The following is a 19,449-nucleotide window of genomic DNA, read 5'->3' as shown; positions in this document are numbered from 1 at the left end:
GTTACTGAGGATTCCCAGCCTGATGACGGGGAATACTGATACAGTATGTGAATCTATGAAAGATCCAATGATGGAACAACCCGTGCCCACTCCCTTTGTTCTTCGTCTCTGTTTTGTGGCAGCTATGGGTTTTGTCAAAAAAATATTGTCATGCACTGTACCTTCAGGGTCATCAGTACAGGCTAAAATTAGGACTCATGGGTAAATAAAAGTTGAATAACCAATCAATGAAACATGCAAAGGTCAAAAGGCTTCATGCCAAAGTCATAGTTCAGGACATTTGATCTCACAGCAGTTATGCCGAAACATGTTTCAGGTTGCTTTGTTGCAGGAACAACATTGATGTGGATGGGCCCCTCCTGTAATGGAAGCAATATGCTAAAATGTTGGCACATAAATTCCTAAGGATTCCTAGTGGTTACTGATACTTGAAAGCTTCCCATACATGAATTCCTGTTGTAATGCAAGTGGGTATGCATAGACTAAGTCGCTTCCTCACTGTCCCTACAGAATCAAGATCACTGATGCAGACTATGGAGGCGCAAACATGTCTGCAGTAGCTTATATTCCTCTGCAGAGGGGATATGTCCAAGCAGTTTGGGCTGGAATGGTCATGCACGGTTGTGGGAGGAAGCATGACCTTGAGAAAGCTTCAGAATGTTGGTCACCTTCTATAATGGTGCACACCTGCTAAACATTCTGCTTTACTTCCCTATATATTTCCTGTCATTTATTGTAACTATTTTAATTGTGTAACTATTTCATTGTAACAAGTCTCAAGTACTCCTGTACCATGTTGCGCCGTTACCTATGGGTTTGGTGCGCCCTACAAATAAATAAACAAACAGACAGACAAATATAATAAAATTGAAGCTGCACATAGGAATTTCTGGTAGTTGTGATAAATTCAAAGCTTTCTACCCACCACTTTCTTTGCTAATGCTTCATTTACCCACATGTCCAAGTAACTGACTGTTTTCTCCATAATGCTGGGCTGGTATAAACAGAGCACAAACCTTTCACCACCTCAAACAACACCCACCCCATACCATGACATACTTTTACCTTTGAATAAACTGCTGATGGAGTAGGTTGAAGCTTGTCTTGTAAATGGATATAAGGAGTTCCCATTTTGTCCTTTCGCTGGCTCCGCGGCTCGTGGTTCTGTGGCAGATCGGTTGCTGGACGCAGTCTCTTTGATGGACCAGGTAATGCCTGTCAAATAAGAAGGGCATTACTTAACAATATAGACCCCTTTTTTATGTTGGCTACTCGCTGCAAGGCAGCTGGATAAACAATTTATCTTGGAGATGGGAGACTTTTACCACCAGGGCAGAAGGCTCTGAGCTAATGACCTGATGAAATAGTGATTCTTAAGACTGCAGGTTTGAGATACGATTTCCCCGGCAACATTGAAAGTTGAGACAACCTTTTCCCTAACTAGATATCTGCAAAGAGGATAGATACAGACATCCGGCCAACAGTTACATAGACCAAGTTGTATTATCTGGAGTGCAAACATGTATGCAGCATGCTGTGTGACACCACACCAGTGAAAATACCTCTTGTGATAGCGAACAACTGTTTGAGCTCAACGTTTCCACAAGGAACTTTCCACTTCCTCTGTGAACGCGCAGAACTTTTCCAGTAGTGCATATTATATATAGATAACATGTTTTATAAGTAATTGACTTCACTGAAGATGTATAATTGGGTGTTCAAGTAGCCCATCTTAAATATGTGACATCCACCATCTTTTTTTTTATAATACAACAGCTGATTAATGTGGTTCTCTGTTCCCAGAAATTAAATCTTACAGAGGTAATCTTGCACACTCCCCTGCATACCCCAAATATAATATACACCACAAACCTGAGAATCTATACACACTAGTTTTGGCAGTTGTCACAGATATCTTTAAGGGCACAATGACCAGTAGGAACGTTTTCTTGATTTTATTAAGTTTTTTTCAAAATAAAGGTGATGCAGGAAGACTTGTAGAGTCCAGATTACGAGGGTTGCTAGGTGGTTCTCATCAATCACATGGGCTTCTGCCACCCTAGCCCACAAATCTCTAGCTCCTCCCCTCCAAATGGGTCCCGTGACTTGCAACTTATGATAGATATCCCCTACTAGCTATGTCTAGACAGTTCTAAGTAAGCGTCTAAAGGCTTCTAGGCTTCTGCCTTTTCTCTCGCTCCCTCTCTCTGCCTCCAGGAATTACCTAAGGGTCTAAAATGGAAAAAAGATGGTACAATGAACATTCGAGCTATAGGTCTCTAAAATGCTCTTACACTTACACCCTCTCTGCTCTCCCTACTTCTTATCTCCTTCCATTCTTCTCCCTCTACTAGTCTCCTCTCACCTTGTCCTAACTATGCGCTCGCTCTGTTCCTTCCTCTTTCTCTATCCTTCTCTACCCTCTCCCTCCATCTACGCTCTCCCCCCTACATTGGTCTTTTCAGGCTCTCTCTTTCTCTTCATATCCATTTCTTCTCCCCTTCTCTATGCTCTCTCCCTATATCTCTCCCACTCCCGCCTTGCTCTCTCACTACCTTCCTTTCTCCAACCTCCCCACTACTACCTCCGGCACCCTCCAATCACACCCCCTTCTCTCTCACACCTACACAGTTCTCATTGATCCTTCCACACTATACTGCTTCTCCCTTCAACTCTTACACTCTCCTTTTTCTCACTATACTCCCTTCACTTGCCACTCACACGCCCTTCATACATATTAATCCAAAAATTGGTAGCACCCACTCTCATACAATACTCTCCAACACTGCCGCAATCTTGTTAGTACGCCACTACACGTTCTTCTTTCCTCCCTTGAACATCTCTCATTCATCTCTGTACGAAAAAGGCTTTTATATACAGGCCTATCCTGCTCTGCCTTCCTCCCCAGCTCCCATAGGCTTCCAGTGTCGCCTAATCTTGTGGTTCATTTGTGTCCTGCTATTTTCCCAGGGGGTTTGGGAATTTGGCACAGACGTTTCAAAATGTCTGTTAAGTCCCACCGCCTGTTCACTCTGCCGCCGTTCTTGGGGTTTTGCGGGAAGCAATTCAGTCTCAGCGGACGTTTCACCACCACAGGAAAGAAGGTAACTTTTCCTTCCCGCGCGTTACGGTGGGCACTGATGCTTGATGAGTAGAGAATGCTGTATGCCGTTGATTTTCTGTAGATCCCCTATAGTGGTTCTAGCGGTCCTGTGACTGCAGCAAGGGTCGGTCTTCTGGCAGGTTGAGGGATTTTGGGACTTGCATTCTTGAAAAAGAATAAAAGGATATCTGGTCAGAAAACACACTGCCAGGTCAGGGCCGAGGGGACAGTGGAACCAACGCATTCATACATGATCATGCACGCAGGGGAACCAGGTACTGGGGTCGCTCCCAACTCCTAAGTGCACTACTGGTCCATAAATATCCATGTAGCTATTGGGTGAAAGCAGTAGCACATGTTCTTACGTGTCTGTTTCCTATTTATTATTGGGCGTCTTTCTACTCCCCATTTTTATTTTTTGGGGCGTATTTGCCTATTGCTAGGGAGTAAAAGTGGCCGATACAGCCCTTATCTGCAGGGCAGCCTAATTCTATAATTCTATCCCTCGCACTTGCAACTTTAAGAGTTTGCAGATCTTCCTGGTCCAGACAAATGACTGCCTTCTCCTGGACAATGAGCCACAGTTCCAATCATAGGTGGGAACTTCACCTGAGAGAAAGACCCCCTTCTCCAAGTCTCTGTTCCTTTCCCAGGAAACAAAGCTCCAGCTTGTGATGCTGTAAATGTTCGCAGTTCCAATTCAACATGCAAAGTTCCAACTCAAGCATCATTCCTTATTGTCCACAGTTTTCTTCACTATTGGGTTCCTGCAGAATGCCCCCCTTCTCCAGGTATTGTGTCCTCAATGCTTCCACAGTGCCATGGGGAAGGACTCCCTTCCCCAGGCCTACTTCGGTTTGACTTCACTATATACAACACCAGGGCTTCCTTCCCCTGATCTTTCTTGGCTTCATCATGGATAAGGAAGGTGTGTTAGATTTAGATGGGCTATGGGGATACCATGTTCTCCCCCGGTCATCATCAATTCGATAGGGGCTTCCCTCCCCATGAGATCCACCCGCTGAGTATCACCTCCAGGGGACTCTCAGGCCTCGTGGGAAGGGGCTCCCCCCCCTAGGGGAGAAGTGAAGACATGTGGGGATTAGTCAAAGGGCCGAGACTCGAGGACAAGAGTCCCTTCTGCAAAGGTTTGATGTTCCAGCATCGACTAGAAACAAGATAGAAGGCTGACGACTGACCGTGACATCTGTGTCCCCTGCTGTCACTGTGCAATGGGGGCAATCATCAAAACTGGCTTTCCTGCATCTGGTCATGTGCCTAGAGGAGGCCATCAGTGTGAGTTGCATTCATCGACAGGAACAGATTGCACAAGCTTCCGGGGCATTTCTTGCACTCGCAACTCCTGCGCACCTGTGACCAAAACAGACGACAGGGAGACTGACCTCTGGCGACCTTCCAATGACTTGCCAAGTCTAAGGAGAAATTGGAGTACGGGCGGGGGGTAAGTTACAGCAGTACTTACCTGCACCCCTATCTCCCCTTTAAAAGTTTTGATAACTTTTGAAAGTTTTTTAACTGTTTGGCTTTGGCAAACCCTGTTGCCGGAAGCCCTCAGAAAGTTGGGAACAGTCTTATTCACTAGTATACGTATTTACCTAAATGTTGGAACCCTCATCACTTCCACAGGACCCTCCTAACTTTTTCCCAGCTCCCAAAACTATTGGAAACCTACTTCCCTTTCGGGTATTGAGGGGTGGGGGGGTGGTTTGGTTATGTTATACAGACTTAAAGTGATTGTATCTATTATTTAGTGCTGTGTGATATTACTTGCCTATTTTTATAGTATTTTCTTGGCCATAAATATAGTATTTTTATGACTACTTGTTTTAAGTGTAATCCTTGATTACGCATTGTGTTGGACTCATTGTGGACCCCTAACCCCACTCCTCTTCTCCCGGTACTTAGCCGTGGCCACTCTCCAGGCGACCTTGAAAGGTTCTGGCTATAGCTCCCAGAGTTTCCCTGTTCACTACCTTGGGTGGCCTCCTACAGCCGGCCAGAGTGTATAAATACTGTCTAACACCAGGTGTAATAGTTGGTTTGTCGTGAAGGGTATGGTCAATCCTGGAGTTTGCAGTTGAAGTTTTCATAGTTTTCATCTAGAGTTTTATGCCACAAATGAAGCTGTGGCTTTTCTAAAATGTGAGATGCTCAACTTTATCAAGATTGTTTGGAGTTTTGGGTTCATTAGGAGTCATCCTGGGAGTGATAGTCTTGGCGCCCCGCACCTTCCGCCCACTCTCTTCAGTTGATTCATTTTTATTGTCGGTTTCCCAATATACCTGAGGCTCCAACTAAGAGGAGTGGCTTTATTCTGTCAAACTGTGTTTCCAAGTCAGTGTGGTGAACCCAGGTAGCAGGTAAAGTATAGTGGTGTTGGGCGTTAAGATTAGCATGGTGCTAAGGGGTGATGGCATTAGAGTGGCACTCTTGAGTCGGTATGGTGTTCAGGTTGGCACTTAGGGTGTTGGGGCAAACGCGGCTGCCCAGATGGATTTTCAGAATCAGCCCTGTGGACAGACAGCGAGGTCACCCTATCCTGGTGAAAAGGAAAAGACACTGATGTCTAGCCAAACAAACAAAATAGTGTGCCTGAGCAGTAAGCCTCAGACTTCGGAGAGTGGGGGATGGTGAAGGGTTCAGTTAAGCACACTACAGTACTTTTGATAGCTCAAGTTAGGCAGAACAGATATATACAGCAATATTTATTGGACCCTGAACATACGTAAAATCACAGGTAAATCAACTAAGCATATGCTATTAACATATGTGCTCTGGCAACAGAGCACCAATACTTTACTTTTCACACAGTAAGATCAGTTTGATAGAACAGTGAAATTTGGTAAAGCAAGTGAAGATGGCAAGTAATAAACCAGTTAGATAACAGGTAAGTTATTCAAAGAGTAGAAAAACACAATCCACTGTGTTCTAAAAATAAAGCTCTATACTTAAAAAGTCCTTCCGTTGCTAAAGGAGATTAGGCCTAGCAGAGGCAGCAAGGGTTCTTTTAGGAAGGATGAACAAGTGTTGGCAAAGGCAACATGAAGGTCTTAATGCCTCACGTAGCAAAGAGCAAAGCAAGCAAACCTCTTAGATGGTCCTCTCACAATTCCAACTTGGCAGAAGTCAGGGAAGTCCATGGCCAGAACTCCAACGATCATTGCCAGGAAAACGGAAAGGTAGGGTTAGGACTGTGTACCCTTTAAAACCTATAGAGGGATGGGATAAGAACAGGTATGTAAACTCATACCATGTACTCTGATTCTGAATCTGCTGGCAGACTTGTCTTGGACCAGTTGAAGGGGGTTTAGAGGTTGCTGCTGCAGCGGTCACTTTCGGCATCGTGATTTAGTTCCGGCTATTCAACGGTTTCGTGCTCTGGCCCAGAACAGCTGGTCGATTCTGGCACAATGAAGAAGGGACCACCATGAAGCTGACTACCTCAGAGAATCCCAAAGACACGATGCAGATGGGAGACAGCAATGGCCAGTACAATTAGATGGTGGAAGATGGTCCTGGTAGCAGAGACAAAGAAGCAGGTTCTATATGGTCCCTCTTCTTGTTGAAGAGATGCAAATGCAGGGCAAGTCCTCTTGTCTCATTAGTCGAGGGTCTGCAGAATCCCAAATCTGAATTCAGGACAGTGGCCGATGCAGTGAGGTAGTCCAGGTGGCAGAGAGTCAGACCACACAGTGGTCCATGACACTTACGAAGGCTCCCAAGGGCAGGATCATCGAGCATGTATCAAGATTGGGTGTTCCCACTAGTGTAGGGGTTGAAGCACAGATGAAGGCCATCAGGATATCAGACAAAAGAGTAGGACTTTGCCATGGTGGTTGCTGAAGGAAATGCTCTTTGGCTGCAATGATTTATGGGTCTTCAGCAAGATGCTCCTTGTCGAAGGGGTCTTGGCTCCAATGACAATTTGTAGAATGGCAGCAGGAGTCCTCTTTTTATGCCATGTTTGAGCTAGAGACCCACGTGAGCACACCAATAGAAAGGAACTGGAACACTGAAACTGGAGAGGTTGTCCAATCCTGGGCAGCCTCTAGCCACTACATCTGCCCAGCAACATACACACTGACTAGAATGCGGAATGAGACCAGACAGTTCTAGCCCCCACATCCGGCCACAAACACACACTGCTACTTTGCCAAAGTGTGTGCCAAGGAAAGGGTTTACCATAGCCTTGGCTTATCCGGCACTGAAAGGGCAGAATTAAGGCCAAAAAACAATATTGTACTCTAAAAAGCATTATGTGGTCAAATGCAAGAGTTCATGCAAGAAGGTTAAAAAAAAATAGCAGAAAAAAAAGTCTGCTGCCACCAGTGCATTCTGAAAACATCATACATTTTATAAAACAAAGGAGAAACAGATACAAAATATCCATATTGCAAATGTTTGGTGATGTGTCCAATGTAAAACAAACAAGGAATTTCATAATGGGGGACAGACTCACTCAGCACTGATGTCCATATGGACTGATCAGTGCCCCCAAAATAGACACGCTAAGCAAGGTTAGTAAAGTGAAAAAGCTTTTACCTAGCTCCAAAGGTCAGGGCATATTCAAAAGAAAAACAGAACGTCGGGGTGAGGGGAGAGGGGGGTTCACAGCTGTCTATAGAGGGAAAGCAGGAAAAAGACATTCTTTTGGTACAACATCCTTTCATCGCAGGATGTTTTTTCGTGGTTTTTTTTACATTGAATTTTTCTACGAAAAAAACATCACATTTTTGGGGGAGGTTAGAAAATTATAGATATGGGGTGTGGGTGTTCGGCAATACATAAAAAAATAAAGGGAATTGGGGGCTTCGAAAGGGGGGAACCCCCCAAAATAATTTTCAAAAATTTGATGGGTTTTTTTCTTTAAAACATTAGCGGTAAAAAAACATGTGAAAAAACATCCCGCAATTAAATGACACAGAACCCATTCTTTCCTACCAGTGGCAACTGCAAATTTTGCAACAAGCGCTGTGTGCCATGGAGATCCAGTGCCATATCATGAGTTATAGATTTGAGTGGTGTTTATGCTTAGCATGAGGCATAGGTGTCATTGCTCTGCAACTAGAAAGAATCCATGAGATCTTCCTTTCTAAAGATATCTGCTGACTTGAGAGCTTATGTGGTGTAGTTTCTAGTGCTGCATCTGTTCATTATGCATTCTTACAGTAACATGGCCAGAGCAGTGTATACAAGCAGGCAATGAACAAATGGAAGTGCATTGTAACTATTTCACTCATCCGCCATTGCTGCCTGTTAACTCGCCAGTTGGTTGTAGATCATCTTATCTTAAAAATCCTTGTAAAACTCTTATTATGGTCTATTGCTTTTTAATCTTTTGATTTTCCTCAGAGGAACCCATGTCTAGCTCCAATTCTATTTCTCTTTGTTTTGAAATCACTGCTGGCCGGATGGCTATAGTAAAGGACATCAAACCATTAGCTGGGGGCATAACTCAGAAGATCCAAATGCTGAGAGAATGCAAGGCTCTGCACTTCAAATTACAAGACAACCTCCCTGTGTTGTGTACTTTTTACTTGAAAGCTGCTTAACATTTATAATGAGAGTGTCCGCCTTCTTTCAAGTACATAGTCCAGTATCCCTGCAAAATCTGCACTGGTTACGGTAAATATCACCACACTTCTCATATTGTGGTATGCACTATATTTAACATCCAGCCTGCACTTAGGCAAAATATGTTTTTACATTACCACTGATGCATCAAATGAGATGGATTTACTCAAAACATACTTACATATGTGTTTGAGAAATAATTTCATTGGAGAAAGCAGTGGATTTGGCCAGTCACTAGAAGGTTCTCTGCTGCTGTATCAGATCTGAACTAGTGCACCAAGCCTGGAGAACCGCACCAGCCCGCTCCCGGGTTTGCAGTACCATATCAATCACTTACTTCCCACTGGCTCTCCGGTCCAGCTGTACTTCTCCTGCTCATCGTCATCATCATCGACAAAATCTCGCAAACTGTTCACTGCTCTCTTTGACTCTTTTAACTAAATATAGAAACAACTGAGTGAGTTCATTTTTAAATACCAAAGGAATTCAGCTTCTGGCTGCAGGCCAGCATAATTAAGGTACAAGCACCTACAGATTACGATAAATGAATATCCAAGTAGACATCCTCCTCTTGCACCCAGGTAGTCAGTCATTCAGCACACATTTTATACAAAGATTTTTCTGTTAATCAGGCGATCTAGTAACCCAGCGGCCCCCTTGATTAAGCCTTTTCCTTTGGTGAAGACGTCACATAAAAGAGCACTTCTTTGAGGCTCCGAGGCAATCTAAGGGAAAGGGTATACACACAATACATGAAAGCTACCAAGGGTCATACAGAGGATCCCACAGAGCCTCTTCAGTTCTGCCTATTACTCTAGTGAAATGATGACAAAAGCAGACACAGGATAACCATCACAGAGTTTACCCCACAGCTGTACACTCTTAATGCGTTCCCCAAGGATCAGAGTAATCTTGATTCAGAGGCGGTCACATGCATCAGACAGGAGAAGGGAGGCAGATTTTCAACCCCCTGATGCCCCTCCAAACATTAGCTGTCTCACCCATGACCGTCGTAATAAGACTGAAAGAAGACACACTGATACAGAGCACCACGCTTCCAGTGGCGAGTCCCTAATGTAGATTTGCAATGGCGAAACAAATATACTCTGTGCTTGACTGGTCATTTGGTGGCGGCTACACACAAACATCAGGGAGGCCAGAGCCAGCACCTATATGCCACTTGGTGAGAATGCTGCTTGTGCCTAAATTCAAAATGGTGTGACGAGTCCCTTGGGTCCGTCGCTTCTCCCTGGAAGAGGGATCCTTCCCCCCCATGGGGCCAGGGAGGAGCGGCCGCTACCCTATAGTCCCCCTGCGGCTGGTACTCAGTGGGAGGATCCCATGGGGGGGAACCCCCTCTATGACAGAGATGAAGACCATCAAGGGAGAATGTGGTGTGTTCACTGCCATGCCGCCAGACATCGCTCACCCAACCACATGAACAGGGCCCAAGCACATCCACCCTCTCGGTCTCCTCTTTCTTCTGCTAACTACCTCATACATAGCAGCCATGTACATCAGGCAGCCGATAGTGTGATGAGGATGAATGAGGGAAGAGCGAGTATGGATGACTCCAAAAGTACTGAGACGAGGAAGAGCAGAGCAATGACGAGCCCTACACAGAACCAATACGAACATGCTAGATATCCGAGACTAGAGAGACAATCTGCCATAAAACCTGACAAAGGACTCTCCTCAATGTCCAGTCCTGCCCCAGAGGAGCAACGTGCTGGGGAGCTAGGCTGTGCAGAAAGGACGCGCTGCAGACCCAATGCCTGGAAAGGGAAGGCTGGGACCAAGAAGGCGGAGAAGAGCCAAGATTTACCCGAAGGCAGGAGAACCCGACATCCGGTGGCGAAAAGGCAGCCATCCAAGTGGTCCAGGTGGGACCCAACGTGCAGAGAGAAACCAGCATGGCGGAGCCGCCGAGAGCAGACCACAAGAGCCCAGGGGAAGCCGGAGAAGCCCACAGGTGATGCAGAGAACCAGAACCCTTGCAAACCAAGTTGAAAGGCACGCAGAGGGGGACTGGGAAGGCACTGGGAGACCCCAGAGGCTGTGGCTGGGAGGAAGTGCAGAACCATCTTCCCCGTCCCAGTGAGATGAAACAGAGAGACCAATTGGTGACAGAACACCCCAGAGAGACCCGATGAGAGGCCTGGCAGGATAGTGAACCAGGCTTACGTGAGAGACATGTGTGGTGAATCCTACAGATCCCTCATTAAACCCCTGCCTAAATTCTCCTACCAGGTGGCCAGGGAAAGACAGGTGCTTTCTGATCCTGAACTTAGGGCTGGTGCTCTGCGGGAGGATCCCCTGAGAACAGAAAGGGCACTGGGGAATAAGATGACTCTGTGGGGTGGGACGCAGTATTCATCTTCCTCTAGGGAGGACATCTCAATACCAAAAACTCTAATGGCTTGTTGTCATAATCTTTTTGTTTCACATGTTGAACAGCTTAAAGTGGGTAAAAACAATCATAAACCCCTAGGCATTGGGAGAAATAAAAACCCTGGAGACATATAAAGCTAGAAGCTCCCCTAATTCCCAAAGGTACAGTGAAAGGAGATCTGCAAATAATAACAATTTAAACTCTAAAGACCTTCATTTCTCTCTATAATCAAGTCTGGTGACGGATCTTTACGATATTTCTTTAAAGGTTATTATGGGAAACAGAAATGAGTTTAAGGATGAAAATCAAGACAGAACAACTAACTTTGCCATTAGGGACTTCCAGTCCCATAATTCCTGAAGCACTGGGACGAAGAAGAGGGCTAAAGAAAAACAATACTGCAGGAGTGGTCCGATTGTTAATAGAAATGACCCACACCTGAAGGAGACTGGGAGGCTGAAAAGGCCCCATCAGATGCAGGCCATTGTGGAGCAGATTTAGCAGGAAGAGCAGTGTGAACCATTTATGCAGCCGACACAGAAACTGTAGGAGGGAGAAGACGCTGGGACCACTGCTAAGCAGCATACAGTAGCCGGCCCTGAGAAGGTCTGTGCCTCCAGAAGCCTTAAGTGCAGAGGTTGTGCAGCGTGAAAGAGGGAAGCTTACCCTCTGAAGACGTGTTTTGCAGGGGCTTGCAGCAGGAAGCGAAAGCAAGGGAAGCTTTCCTCCCCAAGAGGCTGTCTCCTGTAACTGGCGAGCACCAGAGAGCCTCTGGAGCAAAGGAAGCTCATTTTACAAGTGGCGCAGGGGATGGTGGACCAGGACTAGCAGTTTTCTGGGGCGCGAGTAGCCACTGGAGCAGAAAACCTGCAAGCAGAGAGGGGATCGGAACGTTCATGCCTTACCTGGTGAGTTCACCTGCTGATAGTGAACCCGGAGCACTTCGAGACCGCTTGAGTGCCCAAGGCAGGTGTTTACGAAGCAGCAAACACTTGTGTATCAGTAGAAGCAATACTAAAAATCCTTTTGAATACCGAACTATTAGAAAACAGTAATTGTGAAAATCAAATTACTGTAACTTTTAGCGTGTCAGTTTGTTGAGAATCCAGTAACCCAATGGGGCAATATTATATAAAGCTAATGCATACAACCACTGCTCAAGCCAAGAGAAACCAAAAGCAAGGCAATTCGGATCCAATGGTTATTGCCAAAGGCAGAAGGGGACTAATGAAAGGTCCAAAGGTTGTAAAGCTTGTTGGCCTTGTTTTGAGAAGCATTTAACAAAAGCTGGTTTAAACCCACATAGCCAAAGCCAAGGAAGAAGCAGAATAAGATCTTATTGTCAGTATTTGGTTACTTATGCAGTGGCAAGAAGAGTGCCCTTCTGAAAAAGGTTATTCAGAAGGAGAGGAGCATAATTTGTAGAGGAGTGTTAAAGAGCACCAATATGAATCTTGTTTTCCCTGAAGAGCTGCTAAAAGTTTGATGTTGCAAAATAATGAAGATTGTGAAGATGTTGTAAAGCTGTTATAAAGTTGATCTTAACCACAGAGGTACTTGTTGTTTGTGAATCGCTGTTCGGGTACGGGAGTATACCTGAATGGCAAACCTTTGAAGTAGTAGGCCTGGCATGGGAGTAAACAGGTAGAAGTTGATGAAGTGCTGTAAAGTGGTGCTAACAAAGACAATTTATGTTGCTTTTGGTGCTGAAGAAAGAACTGTATAAAACTGCTGTACAGGAGTCCTATTTCTTCAGAAATTACTCAGTTGTTGCAAACATCCTGACAAAGACAATCGTTGCTGCTATTCATTACTAAGAAAATATTCTTTATGTGAAGAGGATCATTCTGACTCTTACTCTTGCTCAGGGAAAACAAAAGAACCTACTATTTTCTTAGTAGAATCATTGGAGTGTTGGAACTTTCAATTGTCAAGTTGGAGTCCCAAAGAACTGTGTTGGAACTTTGTTACAAACCAGGATTTCCTTGTTTCTTTTTGGAACTGTGGAGCATAATCCCGCTTGAATCTGGGAACAGGAATTCACCCAGATTATAAGGAGAGACTGTTGTCATATTACAAATTCAATTGTTATATTATTTTTGTTGGCTTTGAACTGCCATGCATTACCTCATTGAGTTACTGTATGTATAAGGGTGAGGGACAGACATCCTTTGTTAGAGTGTTTCCTTTAGTTTACTTTAGGCAGGGAAATTCTCGTCAGGGTAGGGATATAGTGAGGCCTCTATCCAACCTTTTAATTTAATAAAACGGCATCAAAATCTTCACAAAGTTGTCCGCCTCACATTTCTGACCCCTCACACATTACAGAGCTAAGAAGGGGGTCTGGAACCCACATAATGAGAAGAGAAGACCAAAGCGTGAGAAGGTATCCCTTGGCAAAATACACAAGAACAAACGAGAAGAGAAACACTCTAACAAATGTCAAGAGAACACCAGAAGAAGAGAAAGAGATCCTTGGGCACAAGTTATGAGAATACCAGAACAAGGAAGACATATTCTTTGGCAGGAAGATAGACAAAATTGATGCTATTGAAGCAGAGCCTGGGAAAGGTTTTGGGAAGGGAGACACTTTACCAATCTTCTTTTGGAACTATAAACAAATCACCTGAACAGGTCTGGGGAAGAGAGACCTCCTCCCCATCCATGTGGAACAATACGGAAAAGCTGAGGAAAGGCTAGGGGAAGAAGTATATCCCCCCCCATAATTCATGAACTGCCTAAAAACATCCCAAAGAAGGGAATGTGAGGGGTCAGCAATGAACCTCAGACACAAGTTACCCATGTTTTAGTTAAAGACTTTTATTGAAAACAAAAGGATTGGGAAAGGGCCTCTCTGACCCTGTTCTAAGAGGAATGCCTACCTAAAACCAAAAACAACTGAATCAAGTTTGGGCAATAAACTTTGATTAAATTAAAAGGAGGGTTGTAAAAAGGCAGAACTTGCCCTATGTTAGGATGGGATTTCCCTACCAAAAGAAAACTAAGGATAGTCTGTGTCAGGAAGTCCAAAGCAGCTGTCTGTCTGTGTCCAAAACCTATACTTGCTCTCACATCTAATTGTATACAATTGTAGGGATGTCGGCATCAAAATAAGTAATGTTCAAATAAAAGTTCAGAGCTTCTTTCAGCTCTTGGTTTGTGTAAAAGAGTTTCCCTTTCCATAGTTCAAAATAGTTCTCAATGCAAAGGTGTTCGCTTCCCCAAGCTTTCAAGTCTTTCAACTTGCCAAAACAACACAATTCATGAGCACACTTCTCAGCGCTTCCGATTTGGTTACCTTTCACTAATTTCATGTAGTTCAGTTTCCTTAATTTCAGATCACACAAGCTTCTTTGTGGGTGCTTTCAGAGGCTCTTCCATAGATGGGTGTTCTCGGTCTAGGAGCAGTTGTCAGACCACACGTTCCACCCATTACAGTTCATGCATCCAACACACCTTACTTGCTTCTTCTTAATAGGCACGTTGCCACTGCTTCAGCTTTACAGTGGTGCTTGATTCATTCTCATTTCACATCCTCATGATGCTTTATAACTGCTTGTTTGCCACATTCACTTGTTGCACTTTCACATACTTTGCTGGATCTTGCCAATGCTTGTTCACCAATGCTTGCTTTCTCAAATTACACAGTTCCTTAGTTCCACAAACTTCCTTTCAATCAGAGCAGTATTCGAAAAGTGCTTACTTTCCTCCTTTTCATTCGATCAGTATTCAAAAAGTAATTGCTTTCATTTAAAATCGGCATTCATTAATGACTTTGCAAGCTTGCCTGCCGTCCCGGTGTCCCCCTTCATCGGTTGTCTCACAGGTCCGAGCTTACAGCGTCCCAGCGAGGCCTCCAGCCGCAACAAGCTCTCTCTCTCAGGCAGCGCGCCTCACTCTGTCTCCCCAGCGACTATCCGTGGCTACACTCACCCCACCGATGCTTCTCTCGCAGCTCAAGCCTCACACTGCAGCTTTGCCTGGTCATGCCAGACTCATCTTCCAGAGGGTCTGGAGCGTCCACCTCTTACCATGCCGCCTTCCAGATGTCTGCTCTCGTCCAGCAGTCCGTAGACCTGCTTCTACAGCTGACTCCATTTTCACCATACTTCCTGCTTTTAAACCTGCAGCCAGGTTGATTGGTCAAAAGCACTAGACCGCTCATTGCTGAATCGGGAGTCCTGCATTACTCTTGCTAGCCTCAAGGGTTTCAATAAATTACTGGTGTTTGTATGTATGTGTGTCAATAAAGAGAGGATTTGTTCCTCTAGTTGGACTCTTCCTCGTCCCAGTACTAAACTGGTGTCTATTGGAGAATGTTTTAGAGGAAAAATAGGGAAAGGATCGACAATAGCCTCTAAAGGCCTATAAAGCCTTGGGGGACAGTAGTTTCATTGTGAAAAGGGAATGAGGGATGAGGGATACCGAGTCTGACCTAAGGGTGCCTCATCCCACTCTCCAAGTCTCCTCAACCCAGGTGATCCTCCCTCGCATGTACACCCCCAAGGTCCGGATCCGATAGCTACGGCCTTTCCCTGGCCACCTGAGAGGAGCATAAATTGGGGAAAGAAGTGAGGTCGCCCTCAGATTCCTTACAGCCCTAAAACCATAGTGCCTTTTCTCGCACCGGCCCCTTCCACCACACCATCGGTCTCCTGGACAGAATTTATTATATTTATTTATTTCATTTGTATAGCGCACAGCAGCCCTTGGGCATTGAGGCGCTGTTACTTGAAGGGAGATTAGTTACAGGGAGAGGGCACATGGGGAGAACCAGTTATACAATGAAAAGCAAGAATACATTTGGATACATAAAATATACATATAGGCATAGATGAATTAGCAGTAGGGCCGCCAGTTTCCTATACGATCTGGCCAGCCCGGCAGTCAAACCAAGCAGCTCTAGCAGAGGGTCCAACAGCACAGTTTCCTTAAATATTGCAGACAGCGTTTCAAACGCCTCTCCCCACAACTGCGCAATTAGAGGGCATCTCCACGCCAGATGCACAAAGTCTGCCTCAGTAGCTTTACACCTCATACACTCTCCCGACACCTCCCCGTAATATTTATGCAACTTAGATGGGGTGTGGTGGGTGTGGTGCACAGAATTAAAGTGGACTTCGTTATATCGAACGTGGAGTGACACCCCCGGGTTTAGGCCTTGATATACTTCCAATCCTCCTCTGAAACTTCCAGTCCCAGCACCATCTCCCACCGCTACTTCGACTTCTCTCCCTCCCTCGGAATACCAGCACTCATCTTCTTATATATCTAAGGGATCAGCTTCCAATCTCTCTTTTTCCTGTGCCTCCATCACCTCATGCAGAAATGGGAAGGTAGGCGGTTGCTGTGGGAATGGTGGGAAGGCGACCTTAAACTCATTCTGGATCCTAAATTATGGAAATAGGTCTAGAGAGGACACCTCCCACTCCCCTTTAAATCTTCCATGCTCAGGAACTCGTTATTCACATCCCCCATCCGCCCGATTCCCAATTTATTCAATAGGGCTGTGTACACCCATTCATTAGTGATTCCCAGCCCTCGGATGAGCTTTATTGGATATTTATAAGGCGCTTATACAGCAAGACATCATACCAAAGCACCACAAAGCAAAAGGGAAGGGAACAAGGGAGCAAATAAACATTGAAAATTGACACTGAAATAAAAGAATCAAACAACGGTCCTACTAGGCCTTGTGACATTCAGAGCATGCAAGTGCACAGTCCTCCCATAGTTTTCCCTGAACAAGACCTCTGGGTCCCGTGATATCTCAACACCAAGATAACTTGCATGAACAAGCTCCCATGGAAACCCATAATCATCACCAAAGGGAAATAACACGGCCGTTAAAGGGAAGATCACTGACTTGTCATAAATAATTTTTAATCCAGACAGTTCTACAAACTGTACTCTGTCGCATAATGGAACAGATTTTCTATTGGATTTGTCTCAAATAGGGCTATTTGGTCCACATAAGGATAACCCTGGGTGAGTAGAACTGAATGCCCCTCTCTAGGTGTCACTCTCTTAACAACGTGGCAAGCGGCTCTATAGCCAGCGCAAATAGGAGCAACGAGAGGGGGCAGCGCTGGCATGTCCCCCTCTCCATCTGTAATGGTGCCGACTGTTCGCCATTGATGCCAATTTGTGCGATGGGCGAGTTGTACACAAGGCAACATAATCCAGGAACCTGTACCCTAAACCCATCTGGTGGAGCATGCAGAACATGTAATCATACTCGACCGAGTCAAACACCTTCTCTGCGTCCAGGACGATGGTGATTGCCGGCACCTCCTAGTCTATCCCGTCGAGAAGGCCAAAGAATCTCTGCAACCCATAAGTGGTGTTCCTCCCGGGTATAAACCACGACTGGTCTGCCAACACTAGATTGCGCATGAAGGGGGGGAACCTGTTCCCAAACAATTTGTCCAGGATATTATTGTCCAAATTAATAAGGGATATAGGCCTGTTTGAGGAGCAGAGCTCCGCCCGCTTTCCCTCCTTGTGCAGGATCGTGATTGTGCTTCTTGCAAAGTAGGAGGAAGGGCACTCCGCCGCACCGTCTCCTGATACACCTGGAGCAGATGCGTGGCCACTATGTGGTTATAGGCCTTGTAAAATCCACCTGTAAGGCCATCCAGTCTAGGAGATTTAGACCTTGGTCATTCCTTGATCACCCCAGTGATTTCCTTTATCCAGGTGTGCCTGTTGTTCGGGGGACAGCCAATACTTCGATGAGTACAGGGCGCTATAATAATACACCTACTCCCCCCTGGGAGTTCTTCACATGATTAGCCTGGGACGGCCTCCGCTCTGCCGCCAGAAGCCGTGCCAGGAATGCCCCGGTCTTCTGGCCCTCCCCACACTGTCGTACCAGGCCCGATCTGCGCATTTATCGTACTTCCCTTAGCACATTTGCCTGGAACGCCTCAATCTCTTTCCGAATACCCACCAATACCACACTGTCTCTCGTCTCAACCCCTCCAAAGCCTTCAACTATTTTTCGTTAGCCTCCCGGTCGGTTCTTATCCCTCTCAATATCCCTTTCTCTTTTCCCAGACACATGCCCCGGAAACAGCACTTAACGGCTTCCCACAGACCCCCTGGGGATTATACCATACCACTGTAAGTGGCGAAATAGGCTTGTATCTCTGCCTGCAGCTCGTCTTGGAACATTCCATCCTTTAGCATTTCGGACTCAAACCGCCTGTCTACTCCCCTCACATACACTCCGGGAACAAGACACTCCAGCGTAACTGGCGAGTGATCCAAGAGCGTTCTTGGTAGGATTTCACAGGACCCCATTGTCAGCCCTCCTTGCCTGGTCGCTTATAATCAAAGCAGAGTGGTGCACCCATGACTGAAATGTATATTCACGCAGAGTGGGGTGTTGTGCCCGCCGTAAGTCTTCCAAACCGTATAGTGTGCAAAGGGCTAGGATCTTGTGGCTGGCCTTGGACTAGTGACGGTCGTTCCTGGTGGACCTCGCCAGACCTTCATCTAAGGTCTTATTAAATCCCCCACAGCCCCCACACCCAAAGAAGGAGTCAGCTGTCTGGGATAAGCGGGCAGCCACCCAATCAAAGAATCTCAGCTCATAAGCATTTGGGGGCATATGAGTTTAGGAGAATGACCTTCAGCCCTTCAATATATCCAGTTAGCAGCAGCACCCTACCTTCCTGGTCCTTGACCACTTCAGAGAGGTGAAACCTAATGGAGCTATGGATTAGTATGGCCACCCCCCTCGTGAAGAGGAAAAAGGGGTACTGTACTGCTCATTTGCTTTCCCCCTGACCTACCAAGTGGGTCTAATGGAGAAATGCTACCTGTACATCATGTCGTCTCATGTATAGGAGAACCTTCTTAACCTTGTCTGGGTGGTTACGCTCCTCCCCCCATATATTCCAGGTGATCATCTTAAAGCTCTTCATCTTAACCACCCACCTTCATTCAGAGCCATTCAAAGTGCTGTGCCATTGGTACCAGTCGTTATTGAGCAGTCGACCCTGCAAAGATGATCTGCCCTTCTTCGCCATGCCCTACCAGCGGTAAATGCAAGTGGACACTCCGACAACCACAAGCATCCCCACAACCCCATCCCACAGCCGCCCCCCACCCTCCTTCCTGCCGAAACACCCCAACTCATCCGGAATACCCCTATCCCACCCTTCCTCCCTCAAAACAACATTGGTGGAACACACACAGGGGCCTTGCGCCTCCACCCATTCTCGATCCAGACAAGTACGGTTGCTCCGGCAAGGAGCCACCCAACATAAATCCACGCTAAGGGCACCTGGCTACCATTTTACATCTTATAGAGCTACCCCCCATGGTCATCCCCTTACCAGGCCACAACCGC

The 19,449-nt window shown here is 45.8% G+C and overlaps 1 protein-coding gene across 1 annotated transcript in view; it reads right to left on the bottom strand.

Annotated features, from left to right (window-relative positions):
- Positions 1-19,449, bottom strand: part of VIPAS39 (VPS33B interacting protein, apical-basolateral polarity regulator, spe-39 homolog) — a 375,619-nt gene that overhangs the window by 296,661 nt on the left and 59,509 nt on the right. Inside the window, exons 3-4 of the mRNA XM_069637994.1 lie at positions 9,036-9,135; positions 1,066-1,215 (exon numbers count right to left, since the gene is read on the bottom strand). Coding sequence (XP_069494095.1) covers positions 1,066-1,215; positions 9,036-9,135 — 250 coding nt within the window. The remainder of the gene's footprint in view (positions 1-1,065; positions 1,216-9,035; positions 9,136-19,449) is intronic.

The sequence above is a fragment of the Ambystoma mexicanum genome, chromosome 14, assembly GCF_040938575.1.
Source record: "Ambystoma mexicanum isolate Mex_15411 chromosome 14, UKY_AmexF1_1, whole genome shotgun sequence".
NCBI lineage: Eukaryota > Metazoa > Chordata > Amphibia > Caudata > Ambystomatidae > Ambystoma > Ambystoma mexicanum.
Note: the sequence above shows the minus strand (reverse complement) of the source record. Positions and strands in the feature narration are given on the sequence as shown.